At 41.3% G+C, this 22,230-nt stretch overlaps 1 protein-coding gene across 5 annotated transcripts; it reads right to left on the bottom strand.

Moving 5' to 3' along the window:
* Positions 1–556: 556 nt before the first annotated feature.
* Positions 557–21,784, bottom strand: fkbp15b (FKBP prolyl isomerase family member 15b). 5 transcript variants are annotated; one of them, XM_032578632.1, is made up of 29 exons: positions 21,630–21,784; positions 19,461–19,564; positions 19,313–19,379; positions 19,098–19,167; positions 18,939–19,013; positions 18,722–18,820; positions 17,600–17,749; positions 17,453–17,521; positions 15,828–15,971; positions 15,590–15,729; positions 15,452–15,497; positions 15,253–15,372; positions 13,863–13,947; positions 13,674–13,774; positions 13,517–13,586; positions 13,198–13,307; positions 13,012–13,110; positions 12,823–12,917; positions 11,891–11,993; positions 9,757–9,792; positions 8,851–9,022; positions 7,882–8,018; positions 6,908–7,063; positions 6,626–6,778; positions 6,404–6,517; positions 5,191–5,298; positions 3,740–4,368; positions 1,998–2,106; positions 557–1,903 (listed from the first exon to the last, which is right to left on the bottom strand). In XM_032578632.1, the coding sequence occupies exons 1-29, from the start codon at positions 21,677–21,679 to the stop codon at positions 1,826–1,828; spliced, it is 3,489 nt and encodes a 1,162-aa protein (XP_032434523.1). In that variant the 5' UTR covers positions 21,680–21,784; the 3' UTR covers positions 557–1,825. The 5 variants fall into 5 exon arrangements, with proteins under 5 accessions (XP_032434523.1, XP_032434522.1, XP_032434521.1 ...); XM_032578631.1 differs by having other exon boundaries at positions 15,253–15,369; positions 19,313–19,382; XM_032578630.1 differs by having other exon boundaries at positions 9,757–9,789; positions 19,313–19,382.
* Positions 21,785–22,230: the final 446 nt, after the last annotated feature.

Below are 22,230 nucleotides of genomic sequence, written 5' to 3' on the forward strand. Positions count from 1 at the left end.
TCGCAATAAAACAATCCCACATCCAGAGTATCATGATGATGACGGCATGCTGAGTGAAAGAAAAACTCTGTTAATACCTAGAAACCTCCAACAGAACCAGAACAATGACGTGTGCTCATCTGTGTCCACCTGGTGTACTGTATCAGTGTCTTATGTATGATATGGAGGGCGAAGTGCCAAATTACAATAAAAATAAAAACTTTTTATTTGTGTATTTACTGTAATTCAGCACTGTTCACGCTCTTTACTATGATGCCACCTGAGTTAGTGGTTTATGTGTCAGCACAATGAGGAATCAGAACTCCTGTCTGTGTGGCTGGTTATGGTACTGGCTACAGTCATCACTGCCAGTCTGTATTTCTGTTTTACTCTCCCATTAACGAACGACATGACATTTAAATGTGCTTAACTAACAAGTGAATATGATTTTGATGTCAACTGTGCTGTTTATTAAACTCATGGTGAGATTTGTGAACATGCATTTGATTTTGTGACTTTTGGAAGTACTCTCAATGTTGATTGTTATCCAAACATGTTATCAAAAGAAAAAGGATGATACAAGTCACAGGCTTTACTTCAGTGAAACCAACATGGCATCAGCTTAGTCTCTACTTCAGAAATTAGGGCTACAGAAAAAAACACACACATTTGAATTCACCAAACTCCTGGAGAACTAGTCTCAACCAAGCTGTTTCACAATTTAGCTGTTTTGGTCAGGCACAGAGAAATGAACAATAATCAGACAAAAATCAGTAATTACTTTAGGTCCCTGAAATACAAGTCATGAGAAGCAACTACAGTAATAAACAGGACAGATTGTTTTGGTATTTTCTCCCAACAGAATCTAAAAGTCTTAGAAATCTTCAAAGATGTGCATTTTCTCTGTGCCTGAGTTAACTGGATCCATCTATGGATGGTATGCAAACCCATCCATGGATATAATGAAGATAGAAAGAAAAACAGCTGGTTCTGACTCTGGTCATACAAGAACTGTGTTTTGTGCTTTTACTATGGTCTTCTTAGATATCGGCTATTTAAGGATTAAGCTGAGATGGAGAAACTCTACAGAAACCTTTGGTTCTTCGCTGGTCAGAGCTTTATGGGAGAGAGGCAATGAGAAAAACTGTTGAAAAAACCTCAGATCAAGGCTGGACTAGAGCTTCCCTTAAAGCCATGTGGGAGACTCCAAAGTCAAGTGGAGCAGATTTAATGATGAGGATGGGAGACCCAGTATTTTTAGAAACACAGTACTGTATATTCAGCCGCATTTGACTAAATGTTATTTTGAACTCATAACATTCCTCAAAAGCTGTTGGAAAATAAATAATAAAAACTTGTATTGCAGGAATCATTTAATGACATTTTGGAAAGACAGGCTTCCCAAATAATCAGAAGGGTGACAGTAGTTAAATTCCTGAAGTCTCCATTATGAAAATGCTCACAAGGAAAAGTTTAACATTCAAAAACAATACAAGGTCGGGGCGATTACTTCTGATGAGAACTGTTGTTAGTAAAACTGTAAAAGTTCTGTTCTTAAAAACTGTATTGTCACTGTTGTTTAAAACCCTGGGAAGGTCATTGATGCTGATTAAAAAACTAATCTGATCTGCTAAGTGCTATGTAAAAAAGAAGATACTCAACAATTTCTGTAAGATTTAAATAAAGGGATTCGATTGTTTTCTGAAGTGTTTTGTGGACCAGAACCAGGCAGCAGCTGAACCACGGAGACGCGCCGCCTGCTCTGCTCAGTCCATCGGTACGGCGTCTCATCACATCTACAATCACGGCTGATTCTGGCTTTGGGAACGAGGACGGGACTGTGAAGTCAGCTCAGCCAGTCCAGATCATCATCTTCATCATCCTCACTGAACAAAGGCGCCGGCGGCGGACGGCCCTTTAAGCTCTGGACAAAATAAAGAAGGAAACAAAGTCTTTTTACTCCTGTGAATCTTAGAGACATTAAAGACAAACGGTTGAGAAGATCTGTCCTTCCTGACCATGTCATCCTCCTCTTCCTCTTCGTTTGCAGAAGCAGGGGGCTTGGCATGAGGGGTGGTCTGAAAAAAGGATTCCTCTCCATTTTCTTGTCCTGATCCTCCAGTCAGACTGAGAACAGCAGATAGCAGGTGAGACGGAACACTTCACCTGTTTAAAAGGAACTTAGAGACCAATTAGCTCTGTGAGTCCGTTAACAGGAGGAAAGACACAGCCAGCTGAGGTCAGAGGATTCCCTCAATCTGGGCATGAATATCGCTCCCTATTTGGGCTTTTCATGATTTGGGTGGAAAATTCTTCTGCCAAATTGGAATGATTACAGAAAACAAGAGTTGCAATGAATTTTAAAATCACAAAAATGAATAGACACAAAGACATATATATCCAGAAATGATAAATTTTCTTTTGTTCCAGCTTTATTGCAAATTGTTTTAAATCTTTCCTAAAATTTCTCCATACAATTACCTTGCTAAGACAATGTGGTTTTGGCAGAATTTGTGGTTTTTGGCAAGTTTATTAAAAACAGAAAGCCAAGAAGTCCCATTTGCAGAGGGATTCACAGCCTTTTGAAATGAAGCTCAAAATTGAGCCATTTCCACTGATCATCCTTGTGATGTCTCTGTAGCTTAAATGGAGTCCACCTGTGGTCAATTCAATTAACTGGACTTGATTTGAAACGACTCAGACAAGCCCATATGAAGTCCCACAGTTAACAGTGCAGGTCAGAGGTCAAACACCAAGCATAAAGTCAGAGGAACTATCTGTAGATCTCAGAGACAGGATGATCTTGAGGCACAAATCTTGAGAAAGATCCAGAAACATTTCTGCTGCTCTGGACACAATGATGGAGGCTCAATGAGTGGTCAGTAGAAGATGTTTGGAAGCAGCAGGACTCTTATTGGAGCTGACCGAACAGAAAGCTCAGGGGGGAAGGGCTTTAGTAAGGGAGGAGACCAACACCTGATGGTCACTCTGTTAAGCTGCAGGGTTCCTCTGTGGAGAGAGGAGAACCTTCCAGAAGGAAAACCAGGTGAATTAAAGTACTAAGGTTGATAAGTGATCATAGACAGCTTTAATCAGAGGCCTCAGGTGAGGTAAGGATATTTATGACCCTTGACCTTTAGGTTACTTTAGGATAAGTAATCTAACTTCGCTGTTTATTCAGGAAGTCACTGGATTGTAAATGAGGAGCACATGTCATGTGAGGAGATCTTTTGGTTGTTATGGGTGATGAAGGTTTTCAGAGAAGACCCAAACAAACACATTTCCTCTAGTTTAGTAGAGAGGTTTTCTTACTTCACTGTCATAACAACTTGGATTCTATATCTGGACCCAAAAGGATGCTAGCATTACTATATGTCTCAGCTACATAGTGTGTGTGTTACCTACAGCGCTATCTTAGTGAGACCCAGCATCCTCTAACTCACAGGTGTCAAACTCCAGTGCTCAAACTGCTGTCCTGCAGTTTTTAGATGTGCCACAGGTACAAAACACTGGAATGAAATGACTTAATTACCTCCTCCTTGTGTAGATCAGTTCTCCACAGCTTTGCTAATGACCTAATTATTCTATTCAGGTGTGGTGCAGCAGAGGCACATCTAAAAGTTGCAGGACAGCTGCCCTTGAGGACTGGAGTCTGACACCCCTGCAACTACTCCGTGGTTTTCCATAAGTGGCTTAGAGCAGGACTGTGGTAACGGAGAACTTCTGGGCGTAGAGATCGGACAATGACACCAGAACTCACCTTGTGTCGTCTGCAGAGCTGTTCTGTTCAGCAGTTGGAGGTGGAGGTGGGTTAGTTGGGGGTCCAAATGCTTTCGGAGGAGCAGCAGGTGTTTCTCTGACCTGATCTTCGTCTTCCACCTCACTGCTCCCTGCAGCCTCCTCCTCTTCCTCAGGTAGAGGGCTTTCACCAGGTCTAGTATCAGCACCCACACACTGGTTCACTTCTGATTCTTTAGTACATGACTCAGAGGCAGCCGGCTGCTCCTGGTGCTGCTGGACTGCAGGTTCTGCTGGTTCTGGTTCTGGACGCTGGGATGCAGGCTCAGCACTGGAAGCTAAATTGAGGTCAGGAGTGTCCGAAGTCTCTGAGTCCTCCGCCTGGCTGGACGTCTCAGATGTTGATACCGGCTCTGGTTTCACCTTCTGAACTATCTGGGTCTCGTTGTCTTGGTGATGATCTGCATCGGCCACATGTTCCTCCTCTACAATCTCTTCCTCTTTCACTTCCTGTTCCCCGTTCACATGGACATGAGATCTGTGCTCCAGTTGCTTCCCATCCTCCCCTTCACCGCCTTTATCATCCTCTTCCTTGTTATCCGGTTTCAGAGAGGAGGGATCTGCGCCACTGAGCAGCTGCAGTGTTACATTCTGAAAAACCATCAATCAGCCATTATGAAGGAAAGGTTTCACTCATACATTTGGTTAGCCCTTGAGTTCTTATGAGTAGACAGATTAAGTCAACATGACAACATGTTTGGACACCACCGCTTTAGGCAGTTTGCTCTGAAATATGAGACATCTGTATGGATCTAAGAGAACTTCTTTGTTCTTAAATTTGTAAAGGTTAAGTGATTATAGCTTGACCCCATTAGGTCTCACACTGTGATTTGTTCTTCTTCTACTTCTTGTTTAAAGGTGGTTGGCAAACAACTTAATAGAGCATTACTGCCACCAACTGGTAAGGACTGTGAACTGGGGGTGGGGATTTTTCACATTACAGTATTTATCGTCATTTGTTGTGAAAATCTTTATAACAATTTAGATTTTTCCTTTCAATAAATTGTCATTAATGCTGCAGTATGTAACATTTATACAATTTTTTTTTACATATTTGCTGAACCTGTCACTATGTCATGACAGTATGGCATGAAACAGACAATCTAATAACATGCTGTCATGACATGGTGACCGTTTTAACAAATATGTAAAAGAAATCTTCTTTATAAAAGTTACATTCTGCAGTTTTAATGTTAACCAGACATCAAAACTTTTATTTTTTACTTTTCTTTCCACTGTTTGTTCCACAAGAGCATCAGTAAATGGTGAATTTGAAAATATGATTCAATGTAGCCTAGTGGTATAAATGACACTTCTTTAACTGGCTTTATGAAGAGGCCAGTTTAAAATGGTTATGCTTCATTCCACCATCACTTTACACCAACAGAAAATCTTTGTTAGTAGAAGGTTTACCTTAATAGTGGTGACGATGACCCCCAGCACAGCCTGGCCACTGTAGGACTCACTGAGGTCAAACTCTGCTCTGAGGGAGTGAAACACTCCATTCATCACTCGCTTCACCTGCAGCAACACAAACCTCATGTTCAACTCCATAACCTGACAATTTAACATACTTCAACTCACAGGACTTCATCTAAATAAATAAAGCATGCTTTACACAGCTGTGCTCCCATTGACCACACAATTGCACAAATTGGAATTACGGAACGAAGTTTGCTTAATCGGAAACATGCCAATTTCAAGTAAAGTCCCATTTTTTAATTCTATGGTTTTGCGGCAACAAGGGGTGGTTTCTCCAGCCTGTTTGCTTTGCAAAACTGCAATTAGAACACTTGTTTGTTTGTATCCAGCAGCAATGCACTTATTTGCAGGCAGTAGCCTATTTGGCTCCACTACAGCGCTCACTACAGAAGCGCTTAACTGACACAACTTGGAAATAAATTCAGGAGCTGCATCTCGCTATAACCAGGCAAGTTTTATATCACTTTCCAACAAGAAAGTTCTCTCGCTTAAACACGAATTTATTTCTAAGTTAAACTCTTCTCTCAGCATTGCACAGTTCATCAAACATTAACTTTGATATTCATTTTTGATCCATAGCTCTTCTGTGAAATCAGACAATACAATTTGCCCAAAACGCAGGATATATATGCATGTAGTTACATATACTGTATATGTTGTCACTCCAACACCTGAATAAGACGCCTGATCTTCTTTGATGAGCTCTAATGCCGTGGCTGAAATATAAATATATCTCATGAGAGTTTACATCCGTCTCCTTCATAATTTTTAATGACATCACATGAACAGATTTATTCACGTGTGATTTTAATTACATTTCATGAGTAATGGAAATGCAAAATTTCTATTACACATGAAATGGAAAACACAATAGCAAAATTGTGTTTTTTGAACAGTAGCAGAATATCAGAAAGTTTTTGCACACATTTTTAATGGAATCAGCTAGTGGTGATCTGCAGTTTAGAGATGGAGCAGCAATGGTCAGTGAATGTTCTGAATCCTGTAGGATTTTTATTAGTGGACGGTCCTCCAGAGAACCAGTTGTGATGCCCTTTATGGACGTCTCATCAGGACAGAAGTCGGAGCAGCTGTAAACCTACAGGGATCTCTGGTTTGCTTAGTTTTGTCGTTTAGGACTCCTCACCTCTGCTGCTGTGTCCTTTGAACTCTGCTGCTCTTCCACAATCCTCTCCAGGTCAGCCACTTGTCTTTCCAGCTGTTCCTTCACAGCGCCTCCATGCCGCTCCAAGGCTGAGTGCTTCATGAGAACATACAGAGATGAAAGATAATCAGGAACTGCCAAGTTTCAGAGATTTAACAGCAAAGCCAACTATCTGTTAACAGCATTGCTGTATATGATGTGCACCTTTTCTTGCAGTCGAGTTAGCTGATCCTGAAGCGCTTCCCTGCTCTCTGCTACCTCAGACAGCTGTCTGCGGTGCTGCTCTCTAGCTACGGCCAACATCTGCTCACTCTTCTTCCTCCATTCTTCCTCCAGCTCCGCCTGCAGCTGCGACAGCTGTGACATAAATCAGGACATCATAGTGGAACAATGTAGTGGAAGCATTTTGGTCACCTGAAAGCATTGGTCCCGCCAACAGTTCCTCTCAGACTCGATATTCGACCAGATCCCTCCTCCAGGACGTACCTGCTCAGAGGCCGCTGAGTCGCTGCAGGTCCTGGCTTTACGCAGCTGAGCTCGTAGGCTGTCCAGCTCCTGCTGGCTGCTCCTCCGGAGCTCCTCCACCTCCTCATCCCGATGCTGACGCTCCGCCTGCCACTTCTTCTTCCTCTCAGCTAGAGCCTGAACATGGAGGAAGCAAAGCACTTACCAGAATGGCCCATCTCCAAAACTCCAGCCTGAAACAAGTTGGTGTTACAGGGCCGGGCAATAAGTCCATGCTTTTGAATCTTTGGAGAAATTTTTGGAAAAATTTGGATTTCCTTTTACAATTTTATTGTAATATAAGAAAAAAAAAGTAATTTTATGAGAAATCCAAAACAAAACAAATTACGATGAGTGTTGAGCATTTTGCGAAGGTATACTTTGGTATAAGTTTTACAGATAATACTTTATCATTAAATTGTTGTAAGTAGCAGAAATTTGAGACGATCGTGATGACAACTGAGTCGATTTCAAAGAAAGAACTTCACAAACTGAGCTGCTCACATCGATCCTGGAAACCATCCAAGCTTTGTCCCTCAATGCAACATGTTTTCTCATAATTTTAAGACATTTTGTCTTGTAAAATTGCATCCTTATTCTGCTAATATGACAAAAATTCCCAAAATTCAAGTAAAATACTAATAGACCTAGCACTCCACTGTACAACTCACAGAAGGGATGATTGAAATAAAAGCTACTTTTTGAAAATATTTTCAGTCATTTCTAATTTTTTTTTCCAAAAAAGAAAGTAAGGGTAAAAAATATTAAAATCACATATGGTATGAAAAAAAATCTGAAATATTATTTTGAAAACATATTGCCTAGCCAAAGTACTAACCTCTCCTACTTGGGAACATACTGAATGTACATTAGGACAATTACTGGAAGCTTATGGCACTAATTTTAGGATTGTTATTTTGTCTGCTTTCACTGAAATAAACATGAGCTGGACATACTCTTCCTAGGTTCTCTTTATCAGACTTCAGGTCCTGTAATTCCTCTTCCACAGCGCCGACTCTCAGCTCCATCTCTTTGCGTCGTTGCTTCTCTGAGCGGTATTGGTTCTGAACCCGCTCTGCTGCCTCCTTCAGTTCTGAAAGTCCACAACACAAAGAGAGTCCATTGGATCTGGAACATGCAATGGTGTTTGATCTGCAGTCATCATCAGCAGAACACACTCAGAAGTCCTGAATGAAAACAGGACCAATAAGTCAGATGTGTGTCACTTATTCTCAAACTGCACACGACATTTTCCATGCTCATGAACTCATTTCATACTTTCTTCCAGATTCTGATTGAATCCTATCAGCACGGTCTAACCCTCCTCCTACTGTGAAATTACTCAAGTCTGGCAAGAAAAATAAAAAAATGTAAAAAAAAAAAAAAAAAAACACAATGTTGTTCTTTTAGGTTCTGTGGATTGGAATCTGTGGTATCCGTGCTATCCGGCCACACTGCCTGGTTTCAGTGGCTCTTTCTGCCCTGATCACATGATGCAGCTTTTTTTAAGCTTAATTCAATTTTATTGGAATTTTTGAGACCGTTTGGAATCAGCTCTATTGGGAAAAAATGTGAATACGCAGAAATGATGAGCAGAATTTAAGCAGCCATTTTCTGTTTTTTTTCTCCAAGCCCTGTCTCATGAGGCGTTTCTTTCACATGAACATTGGCGGTATAGTTATTGTTTTGTTCAGGTATTATGTTCCTAAACACACCACCTGTTTTTAAAAGTAGAACTGATTGTGCAAAACAATGAAAAGATTTGATTCTCTTGCAGATAGTTTTCTTAGCTTTGTGTACCATCTGATACTGTATGTGACCGCTCCCACCACTAGAACTAGCAACACTGAGTGCAACTAATCAACCATAAAGCCTTAATAGAAGCAATGAACACTAAAAATGCCATTCTTTCCTGTTTTCCAGACCTTCCAGCTGGGCTTCCAGGGCAGCGATGCGCTGGCAGCGGCTCTCTCTGTCCTCCAGCGCTGAGCTGAGTTCACCCTGCAGCTTTGAAGCCTTCTGCTGGTGAGCCGAAGCTTCCAGCTGCAGCTGGGAGACCCGAGCTGTGGAGGAAGCCAGCTCCTCTGTCAGACGGACCTAGTTCAGATGGAGAAAGTGGAGGAGGAAGGTAAGCTGTCTGAATGGAGGGAAACTTCCAGAGACAACAGACTGGTGAGAAGCCTGGGTGAGTGGAGACTGGCGAACATTCCTGTGGGAGGAAAATGACCAACAGCTAAACTGATGGAAAATGAGAAACCAGAAGAAAAACTTGTTAAAATGACGATGAGGATGATGTGAGGAGGATGATCCAGTGGCAGCAAAGAGACTGGGGTCAAATACTCTGTACCACTAATTAGATTGTTCTTTACAGCTGGAGTCGAGATAAAAAACTCTCACCAAAGCAATGGATGGTGTCTCTAAATTTCTGAAATGATTTTAGAGAACACGTCTATTTAAAGGGGCGGCATTATGTATTTTTCAGTCACATAACACAAATAACAATGTTACCTTCAGTTGCTCTAAAAATGCTATATACATCAAATATGACTTAAAGGAAGTGTTATGTCCACCCAGATGTTTTGTATAGCTGTATGGTTTCCATGGAGATTAAAGAATTTTTTAAACATGCATGAAAGAATGAAGGAAACACTCCATGTATACTTTAATGAGGGAATAACATAAAATGAAGTAAAGCTGAAAAAGGTAATTTTTCATAATACTGCCCATTTAACAGAATCTTATTATATTCAGAGTTAAACTGTCACATTTGGTTTATTTTCTAAGCGCTAGTTGACCCCAGTCTGGTGGCAGAACACTAGAAGCGGGCTCACCTGGCCGGAGCCACGGTCCAGTGGCCGAGCACGCTGCTGGGAAGAGAGAGCAGTCAATGCTAGATAGTAGCATCAGCAAGGCTAGCACTTTGCTAAAGGTTTCACACGCTTTATAACTTCAGATTTTACCACATTATACCAACAAACTTCTATGAATTGTAATATTTTTTGTGGCAGATCAACGAAGTAGTGCCAATTGCGAAGTAGAAGGAAAAGACATGGTTTTCCCACTTATTTTACAACATCTTGTGAGTTCTGCAGTTTTCAACCAATTCAACTCTTAATATTAACAGACAATCATATGTATGAACCATTTCCCCTATTAGAAGTCTTTCCACAACTAGAAAGGGAAATTTTACCCATGGTTCACTGCTCTCAAACAGAGACTGACTGGACAGAGCATGTCAGCAACTATCAAACTGCAAGTCTTGCAATATAATTTCAATTGTGTCGGTTTGGACTTTGACTGGGCCATTCTAGAACATGAATATGCTTCCATCTAAACCATTTTACTGTAGTTCTGCTTGGATGTTTCGGCTTGTGTTGCTGGTACTTTGCCACAGTCACAAGTTGCTTTAACAGCTTTTCTTGGCCCACATTCTTAATGGTGGGGTTGGCGTGTCAGGGCAGTGGTTCTCAAAGTGTGGGGCGCAGCCCATGACTGGGTTAGGGGGTTGCAAGGACCTTCTAATACATTTACGTAAAAGGGCTTTATAAAATGACACTTTTCAGACTTCACAGTTCTGCCCTACTTTGTGTTGATGAATCACATAAAACCCCAATAAAAAACATGGATGTTTGTGGCTATAACATGACAAAATGTGAAAAGGTTCAAACAGTATGAATATTTTTGTAAGGCCCTGTAAAATACTGTAGATGTAAAAAGACTAAGGGATGTCAGCACAGTTCCCTCTGAGAGTGGCAGACTAAGTATGCACAGGATTTGAATATTTTTAGAAGCACAGAGAAAGATTAAGCTGCTGTTAAAACCACTGTTCTGAAACGTCAGCTTCTTTTGAGCAAAGACAGGGTTTCACCTTTTTATCAGGAAAACTGCAACAATCCAATCATCCCAGTTTATTTAGAGCTAGTCCTATCCTGGTTGGCAATCGACGAACCAACAACAACCCGCTGTTCAGATTTTCATCCAGTCTCTGGAGCTGTGTGAGATTCCGTCCAGCTTCAAACACTCCACCATCGTTCTGGTCCCCAACAGGACCAGGACAATGGTCCATAATGCCCATAATGAAGCGTGGGCTTCATTATGGGCTTAGATGACTACAGACCTGTTGCCATGACATCTGTGGTTATGAAATCCTCTGAGCAACTGGTGTTGAAGCATCTGAATTAGAAATGGGTTGACAGACGATGCAGTCAACTCCTGGGGACGTACTCCAGGACGGTGTTTGTGGAATTCAGTTTGGCCTTCACTCCCATCAAACCCATCAACCCAGAATCATCAGCAATGGTGCCCCCCAGTGGTGTGTCCTTGCCCCCTTCCTTTTCTTTGTGTACAAAAGATTGCACCTCAGCAGACTCTTCTGTGAAATCCTGTTTCAGAGGATACCACCGCCAATGGAGGACAACAACAAGTGCAACTGCTAACATGATGTGGATTTGAAGATCTGCTAGTGTGGTCAGAACCTCGACTATCCTTAAATTGTTTTTTGGCAGCATTTTGGGGTTGATAAATGGCAACAGAGTGACAAAGACATGAACAACATGCAAGAACTGCAAATTCTTCAGGTGCTGAAAGCATCGCTCTAACAACCAATGGGTAGACATACGTTGGGCTACATCACAATAACACTGGTACACCATATCAGCAGCAACAAGGAAAAAGAGAAACATCACTTTCCGACAAATGCAAAACAAAAATAGAACAAAAATTTGCAGCATAAATTTGATTTTAAAATGTTCTTCAAAGTAATATTAAAATCTTGTCTGTGTGAACTCTTTATTCACACGAACAAGATTTTACATATCGTAAGACATCCCTTCTCATACGCAGAACATGTACAGTTTGAGCTGTCACAGAGAAGGTTTGTTCCTCAGGCTGTCTGAAAACACCAACGACTCCCACAGATATCAGGGATACTTGCACCAATTATGCGGGAGGAGCACCGACTCTCACCTTGTCCTGCTCGGCCTGCAGTAGCCGGGCCTGGTTATGTTCACTGGAGGACTTGAGGGAGTCGTTCCTCTGCTCCAGCAGTTGGTGGCTCTGCTCCATGTATCTGGCAAACCAAACAATCAGGCACCACATTATACTGATCACACAAACCATAATCTTTCCCAGGAAATTCTCTGAGCAACATAATTTCCTCCCCCCCAGTATGCCCCATCCACATTGCTGTGGAGGAATTCTGGCCCACTCTCCTTTACAGAATGGCTTGAACTTTTCCACAGCGGGGGGCTTTTAAGCATGAACAAGCTGTTCAGGGTCTTTGGCAAGGCCACTCCAGAAGTCCTCATCTAGAGTTGGACTGTGTACTGTGCTTTAGATTGATCTAATCTAATTGAAGGTCAAGTCAGATGTAATGAAATGAATGCCTTCTGATGACCAGTCCAGAGGATATTTTCACAGGAGACTTGAGGAACATCAAGGTGTTCATGGAGGAAAAAAAAGACAGTAGGCCTTTCTATCTCTGGTCATCAATGGTTCTGGTCTTAGAGGTCTCCCATCCCCCCCAACCCCTGAGTCTCGTTTCTATTGCTGAATCATGAATTCTGATTATAACAGAGGATGGTGAGACCTGAAGAGCTTTAGATGCCGTTCTAAGTTCTGTTGTGACCAGAACGAGTAAATTAATTAATCATTTGAAAATTGCTTTTTGTATTTACTCAGGTCATCTTAGTCTGAGAACACAATATACAAATACAAGCCATTTACAATTTCTTGTTAATGTTCAATATTTATTTTTTTGGCACTAACTCAGTTGGCAATGGTCATGGCAATTTAATGTCTTAGTATGTGTTTAACACTAGTGTTAATCGAGATGATCTCCAAAGGAAATCTGGACAATGTGACTCAAACCTGAGTCTATTTCACGCTCTGAGACTCACTTCTGGTTCTGGTTGATGAGATCCCCGATCTTACGGTTCTGCTCCTCAATACGAGAGCTCTTCTCAAACATTTCCTTTTTCAAAGATTCATTTTCCTAAAACCAAAATGTGAGCTATCAGAGCAAGTCAAGACAATATGAAACGCAGTCAAATAAAAAACCAAAGACCTCTGCATGTGCATGTGTGTACCTGAACAATTCGGCTGATATTGTGCACAATCATAGAGGTTTCCATCGTCATACCAGAAACACCAACAGACTGAGTTCCCTGCTTTTCAAGATCACTAATCTGTTAGAGTGAGGAAAAAAAAGCCAAATATTAACTTGATAAAAAATAAAAATCAAACAGGATACTATAATTATAACAAGCTCATACCTTGGAGGCTAGTTGATCCACCTTATCTGCTACTTTTCCTATGGATAACCTGATCTCCGTGTTGTGCTGCCGAGCCTCCGTCATCAAGAAGTTAGTCAACTCCCCAGAACCTGGAAATCAAACTAATCAGTTGCATCAAAGTGGTTTTGGCTGACTTACTGAAATTATAACATCAATAAACTACAGAGATCTACTTTTTCCTTCATGAAACACAAACCTGCTCCTAAATGTTAAGATCCTTTAAAGCCAGAGAGTTAGCTACAAGCAGCACTTTGCTCCAGTCTGAATCAGTCCAGATAAACATGGTGAGCTCTCTTACCCATGTATGGGACAGTCTGAGGCGCGTAGACCTGGCCGACGGCCTGCATCTGAGATGGGGCTGCAGAGGTCTGTGGGTGGGAGGTTTTCAAACATTATTATCAGAGTAGTTTCTGTTCAGTTATAGGATTTTGTTGATAGATGTGAGCAAGCATCACCTGGAAAGCATGGCTGCTAGCTGGCAGCCCAGGATACGGGCCGACTGAAGGAATGACGGGAAGTAAGGCAGACGACGGAGCTGTGTGAGGAAGAGGATGGGCTGCAGGGGAAATACTACTGTTAGATGATTCTGATGTGCAGGGAGATGAAACTGGGCCACCTGGAAGGAGCAGACGAAGGAAGCTCACCGTGGGCAGAAGCTGGAGCTACAGCCGTGAAGGGCCCCGGAGGCGGAGCAGCAGGACCATCCTTCACTCTGCTGATGCTGGTATCCTGGTGATGAAGATGAAAGAACGAAGAAAAACAGCTGAGACTGAAACTATGAATCTGATTTATTGTTCTGAATTGATTAATCGTCAGCTACTTCAATAACCCATTAATCATTGACTGCTGAAGTCCATTGATCATTTCAGCAAATGACCTTTTAAAAAGGGACATTTGTTGAAAGAAAAACATACTCAGAGAAAATAAAACTATTTTTTTCCCCCGAAAACACACATTTTGTACATAAGGTAATAAAAACAATTTTTTTCTGCAAATAAGTTCTACCCAGAACTCTTCAAGTGGCATAGTGTTAATTTAATTATAAATTATGAATTAGTTAATCCAAAATTAGTCAACAGATTAGCCCTCTACATATCTGATATTAAGTCAAGCAATAGGGGCTTTTTACACTCTGATGTTAGAAATGCTTTTAGCTGCAGATGCAACCTTTGCTACAAATTATTAATCATTTACTGAAGGAATGCTGTTACTGTATTTTAGACAATAAAATGCTTATTTTATTCATAAAAAAAAGAATTGAATTGTTTATTTACATTTTTAATGTTTACAAAAAAGGCTTAAGTGAAGTGCAGATGAAAAATCTGCAGAATGCGCCAATTTTTTGATCCAATTAATCAATTATTTTGATGATGAATCAATAGAATAATTGATTAATAAAATAGTCGTTGGTTGCTGCCCTAAACACCACAGAACATTACAAAGGGATGCTGATGGATTTGATGATCCAGTCAGATCAGAGGCTGGGGTGCTGTCATAGCTCAGCTGAGGTGATGGTGAGTTCCCCTCATGTCTGCCTGTGTTGTCTTAAAGCATGTCATGGTGTAAACAGAAACAGAGGTAACATCGTCAAGGTGATACCTGCATCACATTCTGCTGACCAATGCAGTTCTCACATTAGAATGTGGAGGATCAGAAACCTGTGCTGCTCTTCAGGAACACACAGGTCATGTGATGCTGCTACTGTCCCTACTTTACATCAGTTGATTCCATCCCACTGGGTAAAGTGTCTGAAATGGATGTTCCCCACAGACAACGTTTAACCGCTTCTTCTGATACCTTTTCACCAAATCTCTATAACCACAGTGCTTTAGTAACGATAAACTCTGACAGCTTTGTCGGAGGTTCAGTTCCTGCAGGTAAAGGGCATTTCAGTACAAATTGTGACTGCTGATTGGTCAGCTGTTGACAAACCCACTGGATTGATTGACAGGTGGCGTCATGCTAACCTATTGTCCAGTAAAGGTTGCTATGGTGACGGGTGTAACCGCCAGCAGAATGGCTGTAAGTACCAACCTCCAGCTCAGAGTCACTAGATTCAGGCTGGCCTGCAGCTCCGGTCAGAAAGGGGAGCATGGGCTGTCCCATCTTCGCCATGCGGGAAATCAGTTTGGCTTTAGTGGCGTCTGGGTTCTGCTGTTCAAACAGAATTTTTATTCAGCAAACCTCCACAGTAATTAAAGATTGTAAAAGTTGAATGCAGTGAGATTTTTACCCCCAGCTGCTCGGTCAGAGAGTTGGACTTGGCTCTCAGTGGCTCCCTTGGGAAAAAACAAACCAAGGATAAAATCAGTTACAACAAAGTAATATAAAAGTTGATGTTGACGCCTCATTCTCTGCAGCAAAGTCTCACCCTGGTTTCCCCGAAGCCGATGAAGGTTCTGAGATCAGACTTTCTACACTGGGGGCTGGAGATGGTGCTGGGGAGGGAGCAGCAGACTCTCTGGAGCTGGAGCTGGCCTGATCAGAAGCGCTGTCTTTGGAGAACTTCACCTGCAACACGAGCTTAATGAGCGTCTTCACAGTTCAACATGAGGGACCAAGCACAGAGGCTGTGCAGCTACTGAAACAAGTGAGGCATAAAGCAATACCCGCCGCAGCTCCACTTCAAATATTAACGTGCTGTTAGGTGGAACTCGGTTGGGAACGCCCTTGGCTCCGTAAGCCAGGGTGGGTGGGATGATGATGAGACGACGGCCGGCTTTCTTCATCCCCAGCATTCCTTCCTCCCATCCCTGTCCACACATTCACCACAGGAAGAGAACAAATCAGATGGAAAAACATGACATGTTGATTAACACTTAGGCTGGTTGGTGCCGATCTCCAGTGATCAACCTACATGCACTGTGGAATCTTCACGTCTTCATTTTATTTAGATTTTAATGATTTTTCTCTTCAGTTTTTAGGATTCTGGATTTGTAACCTTAAATTCAGCATTAGGACCATTCACCATCAAAGCCACCTGAACTACAAAGATGGCGGCTTCCACTCATTAAAAGTGACCTCACTGGAGTAAGAACCCTGTAAATGATGATGTTAAACGTCAGATGACAGAACTGCTGCTTTATGTCTTCTTTAAGCAGCTCCTGCCTTCATGAGTTGGTCAGGAGCTGCAGCTCCCTTTGCTACAAGGGAGTAGTCTTTAGTATGGAAGTTTTTACTGAGTGAGGAAGGCTTAATGTTAGCCATTTGAAATACTTGCAAGGTAAAGTCAGAGAAAGGTCAACAAGCAACCATGTGGGAATGGAATAGGATTATTTATCCATCTGTCTGTAACAAACATAGGATTTATTTTAGTGCACCAGATAGTGATTAGGAATATGCCTGAGGTCTTTCAAAAGAAAAATAAAGTTATGGATATTAAGATAAGAAGTCCTTTCTGTTCAGTTGGATGTTATTTACACTAATACATGTGTTCAGTAAACTGGACTCTTTGATACAGATACAGAAGGAGAAGATCCATCAGAGAAAAGAAGAACTGAATTTGAACCTGTGGGCTAGAATGTCACAATGGTTGGAAAATTTACTGAAAACTGGAATTATTGGATATCTAATGGTTATTGATAATACCTTGTAGCATTTATTGTATATTGTTTATTTAGGGTGATAAATTCCTTATCATAAGATTTGGATTAATCTTTATCACAATAAATTCCAATTAATGCTTAAAACTCCTTAAACCATCCGTATTCTCAGGCTTGTTATTTTTACTATGTTTTCCACTGTTTGTTCATTAAAAGTGTATCAACAGATATCAAGAAGTTTGGACATATCATTAAATGAAGATACTGTGTGCATTTTAGAGACAGAAATACTTCTTTATGCAACTTTTGTCCTAAAGAAACATATTATAAACAGGCCATTTTTAATCATGTTATAGCTTTATTTATGGTGTGTCTATTCTTGTAAAGTTTCTTGACTGACAAGAAAGCCGACTCACCTTACTGCAACCAAATCTACCTTATAGTAAAAGCTGATTGATTGATTTGATGTTTTTCAAGAGCAGTATTTGTGTTTGTGGTGCTATGATTCCTACAGTTGAAAAAAAAAAGTAATAGTTCTTATAATTACTTTAATTGTTATCACAATAGTACTATATATTATTGTGATATAACTTTAATCCATATCACACACACCTAATTCCTCACATTGCATGGTTTATTACAACTGAACAACAACTATTATTACTATTCTACTTGACTTTGTGTCGACTCACCTTGATTACTTTCCCAGCTCCAATTTTTAGTCGCAGCAGCTTGTCTTTGTTCTGGTTGGAATCAAACATCTGAAAGCAGACACCAATGCCGGTCAGTTCCATCAAGCCACTGCACCGGTGCGCGCTGAAAAGGCTTTAGAGCGCCACCTGTCCGATGGCGTGGTTCTGCAGCAGCCAGCCCGTGTACACCACCTCCATGGAGTCTCCGGTCTCCACTGCTTGACCCTCACCGAGAATCACATCCTGAGTCACCACAGACTCCAGAGAGGAGGAACTGTTTGCTTTGGCCAGACACACCTAGGAATCAAAAACAAACACTGAATCATTTTATACGTTGAAGAAAAGACATACAACTGTGAAAAAAGACGACCTTGAGCCGTCAGTATAAACAGCTTGCTTACTTGTGTTGATCAAAACAGTGGCAGACTGTACTGTTTATGATTTGTAATATTTTACACATAAACCATCATGTCCTGTAATCCATAGCATGTCCTCAGAAATAAATTAAAATAGCTTTAGAACAGGTATGCTCACATCCCTCCTCAGCACAACGTGTACAAGATGCCAGTTTTCTGCTAGTGGCAGAGAAACAACCTGAGGTTAGAGCAAAACCATTTATCCATGGCCAGGTGGCTAGGCTAACTAGCCTGAGCATTCACAGCAGACTCTGCTGTGAAGAAAGAAGCTGTACCGCAGCAGAAAGCAATGGGCAGCAGCACATACACAAGCCTGATTGACAGAGCTAAGACTCTCCTCCTGGCTCTGATTGGTTGTTTCTGACAGAGCTGAGTATTTCTACAGATTTTTGTGGGGTCACAAGGACGAGGTAGAGGAGTTGGATTTCGTTCAAAGATTATTTGTCACATATTAAACTGTCAGGACATGGTGACAGTTTAAATAAATATGTAAAAAAAAAAAGAAACATTTTCATAAAATGTATCTCCTGCAGGTTTAAGCTCAGTGGAGAACCTGGGATGCTGTGGGCTTGTCTCTGCTGGAAAAACCAGGAGACTTGAAATAACAGTTTAGTGCAGTAATCATCCCCGGTGCTCAAGGCACACTGCCCTGCATGTTTCAGAGGTTTCCCTGCTGTAACACACCTGATCCAGATTATTACAGTTCGGCAAGGCCTGTTATCAGTCACTAACTGAAATCAGGTGAAGTGAAGCAGGAAAACGTCTAAAACATGGGAGGTGGTGTGTCAACAGGAGCAGCAGGAAACGCTGCTCTACAGGAACTGGGGATGGGCGCTCACTCTGTGTTGCTCACCTCTTTGCAGAAGTCTGACACATTTTTTTCTGAATCGAACATCAGTGACCAGTTCTGCCTCTGGTCATCATAAAAAGTGCAGTAGTTGTTTAGCTGTACCTACAAGACAAGAACAACATTTGAAACCAAGTTTACGTCTTTCTGACAGGAAACATGTTAAAACACCAGAAGTTCGTAACTGATTCTATGCTTGTTCGTCTTTCATGACGCTACCGACCGTAAAAATAAAGCCCACGTGAATCCTGGCAGCAGTCACTTGTTTCTGTTGGCTCAAATACAGCAGGAGCTTGTACTACAAAAAAAAAAAGAGAAAAAAATCATTAAAACAAGAAGTCCCATCAATACTCTCAAAGAAGGGACTGAGATCAATGCCAACCTCTTTAGCAGCGTGGTTGCCCAGCACGGCTGCCCCCAGCTTCCCCTGCTTCATGTATTGTCCATTAATACTGGATGAGACAGGAGAAGCAAAAAAAGAACTTGGAGAGAGAGGATTTGGCGAGCTCTCACTTTAATTTGAGAATTAAACATTTCTACTATTTCAAAGCAGACTTAAAAAGAAAGCATGAGCTACTTAAAGACGATTAAACTGACTATTTAAAGGCCTGAACTGCTGAGGCCAGTAGGACTGCAGGACCTGCAGGCTGCTTCTGGCTCTCTCCTGCTGCAAGGATGAAAAGGACAGCATCAGTGCAGCCTCCACATAACACACATACTGAGGTGTTTGTTCCTCTGGTCTTACCCTGAGTGGTGGTCTTCCTGGGCTGTTTGGGGGCTGTGTACTGGAAGGATTCATTTCCTTGACTGGATTCCTGGTCTAGTCCAAAAAGGGAAGCCAGCTTGGCTCTATGGAAACAAAAATGTGAGAAATTTCTAATCATGGATACTTTTATTAAGAAATGCATAAACTGCTGTGGGCTGTTCTTTCTATTCTTCACTGTAATGGTCAGAGGATGAAAAGAAAAACCTTTGACACAAATAGAAAGTAAAAACACACTCTTGTAGTTTTTCTGTCCATGATCAATAGAAATAAAATCCACTTCTTCTTATTACAGACCTAAAGCAGGAAGCAGATACCACTAACTGCAACCAGTTCATTTTTGTTGGGATTATTGTTGTGTTCAAGTTATGTTAAAAGGAGTTAGCCTGTCAGTAAATCTATTCCAGTCTAAAACAGCATCTCAATGCTAAACATGCAGCAGCAGCACAGACATCAGCGTCCACAGTCCACATTTCTGAAGACGTTCCATGAATGATCAGGAGTTCCTGAAACACTGGAAAGCTGAATGTCTAGAACAGATTAAAAGCTACAAATATCTTTGTTGTTGAACTCATATGTCTATTTATTCAAGAATTTAACAGCAAAAAGGGTTTTTGAATTGAAAATCTTGCTTATTTTGCTGATGTATAGTTTGATGAAATTGCAATTAATTGATTACACACAACCCTCACAATTAATTTGATTAAAAAAAGCATTTTATTGAGTCCCACCACTCACTAAAACTAGCTTTCATCTGTGTCGTTGCTCTTCTGCCTGATTACCCAGCAAATCGAGAACACCTCATACTAACCCCTGGAACTCCTTCCACTGGTAATCATTGGTGTCTCCCAGAACAGACATGTTGAATGTCCTGAGGGCCTCATCCCCGGTGGTAAAGAAGACGAGGGGTGAGGAGGGACAGCCCGTTTGCATGCGTGAGCCAGAATTTTCGGGCTGTTCTGTTCCAGCGCTTTGGTCCAGGGCTGCCACCGCAGTGGGAGATTCAACAGCATCGCAGGAAAGGAGTGGAGCGCTGCAGCTTTAGAGCCGGGTCTAAGCTGAGCAGACTCGGGCTACAGCACAGGCTTTCTCCTTTATTCTACTAACAAGTCGCATGTGAAAGGAATTAGTTTGGGGAAAAACACTCCCTCTCCTTCAGAGCTGGAAATCCACTGGCTGACAGCGGTCATGCTGAATGCCCGGCCCTATGCATGTCTGAGAATGTGGCAAAGCTGTAACTGAGTGTCTCATGGCTGAAAGGGGAGGTGTATTTATAGCAAGTTGGCCTGTCTCATAACAAAAGGATTGTAGCACTTGTTATCTGTGACCTGAGGGCCACAGCAAGGCTGAAAGACCCTCAGTCATGATCACTACATGGCAGATGACAGTCACTGAGGCCATGTGATCACTCATCTACTATAGAGGATGCTCAGTTTAGCATCCAATACCATTCACTTTGTCGTTTTGTACTTGAGTAAAGGGCTGTTTCACAGTTTTTAAGCAGCCTGGACCACCTCAGATCAGCTCTAGTGGTGAATCTGATGAACTTAAAATAGTCTAATCTCAACTGGAATAACTACAGAGACTTTAAAACTGGTTGAGATCGAGGAAGCCTTTGCTCCATTTGCAAAAACAAAGATACAAAAGGCATATTTTAATGTTTTTATGGGGGAATAGTTAAACGACTCAAATCTGCACTGATTTCATATTCTATAAACCCTGTTTTTCAAAAACCTCTATTTTACGCATGTAATGCAATTTTAGCGTTCGAGCTTCCTTAATTAATCTAAAACCAATATGATCTGACCTATCCTACACTGCATGAAAATTTCTGAAAATATTTTATAACTTTCTCAGGAAAAAAAAGTTCAATGTTTTGTTTTGGTTTTTAAATCATCTTCACAAATTTAGATCAAGTCCATCTTCATTATTAGCCGAAATCTTTTAGCTGACTCGATGTGAGGCAGTTAAAGTTGTCACAAAAAAGCAGAACTTTAAAGAACGAGTGAGTTGTGCAGATTAATAAACCTGTCTAAGAACTGCGGTTTAGATTAGCTTTGTTCTCTGAACAACAGCAAGTCACCAAGTGATGCTAAGCTAATTAGCTCGCAGGCTACAGTGCGACAGCAGGATTCAATGGAACAAACTCACCCTCCTGTGGGGGACAGAAAGTCTCCGTCTTCATCTTCCCCGCCGAACATCTTTTAACTTTGAACTCTTCTCTTATCAAGAAAAACAAACGAAATAGCTATATTACCATGAATGGTTGGTCACTTCCCCTTCCTGTTTGGGGTGAAGTCAGCTGACTTTCCACCTGACCCCTCTTCAGATAGCACCTAACAGGGACTGTCGCAAGAGGGCGCCATAGACCTTCAGGCTCCCGAGGCTGTGCTTTTCAGAAAGATTTAGTCAACAAAGAAAAGACTGAATAAGGTCACTTTGTGTAAATATGGATACTTTGATGCTGCTGTTGCACCTGAATTTCCCCACTCTCTGTGGGACAAGTCTCACTGTGGGACAGTAAAGGATATTTCTATTGACTCAGACATTGGACATGGTAAATACTGTACATTGAATTAACTTTAGCAAATAATCTGGTTCAACCCAGCGGTATCAAGCTAAAAATAACAGAATTGTCAAATCATTATAAAGTCTCCTAAACAGTACAGAAATTCTGCCTATGATTTAAACTTAATTCAATCACAACAAATTGAGCATGTAGTAATGATAAATTAAATATTTTATGCTGGTT

Source organism: Xiphophorus hellerii, chromosome 12 (genome assembly GCF_003331165.1).
Source record: "Xiphophorus hellerii strain 12219 chromosome 12, Xiphophorus_hellerii-4.1, whole genome shotgun sequence".
In the NCBI taxonomy this organism is placed as follows: Eukaryota; Metazoa; Chordata; class Actinopteri; order Cyprinodontiformes; family Poeciliidae; genus Xiphophorus; species Xiphophorus hellerii.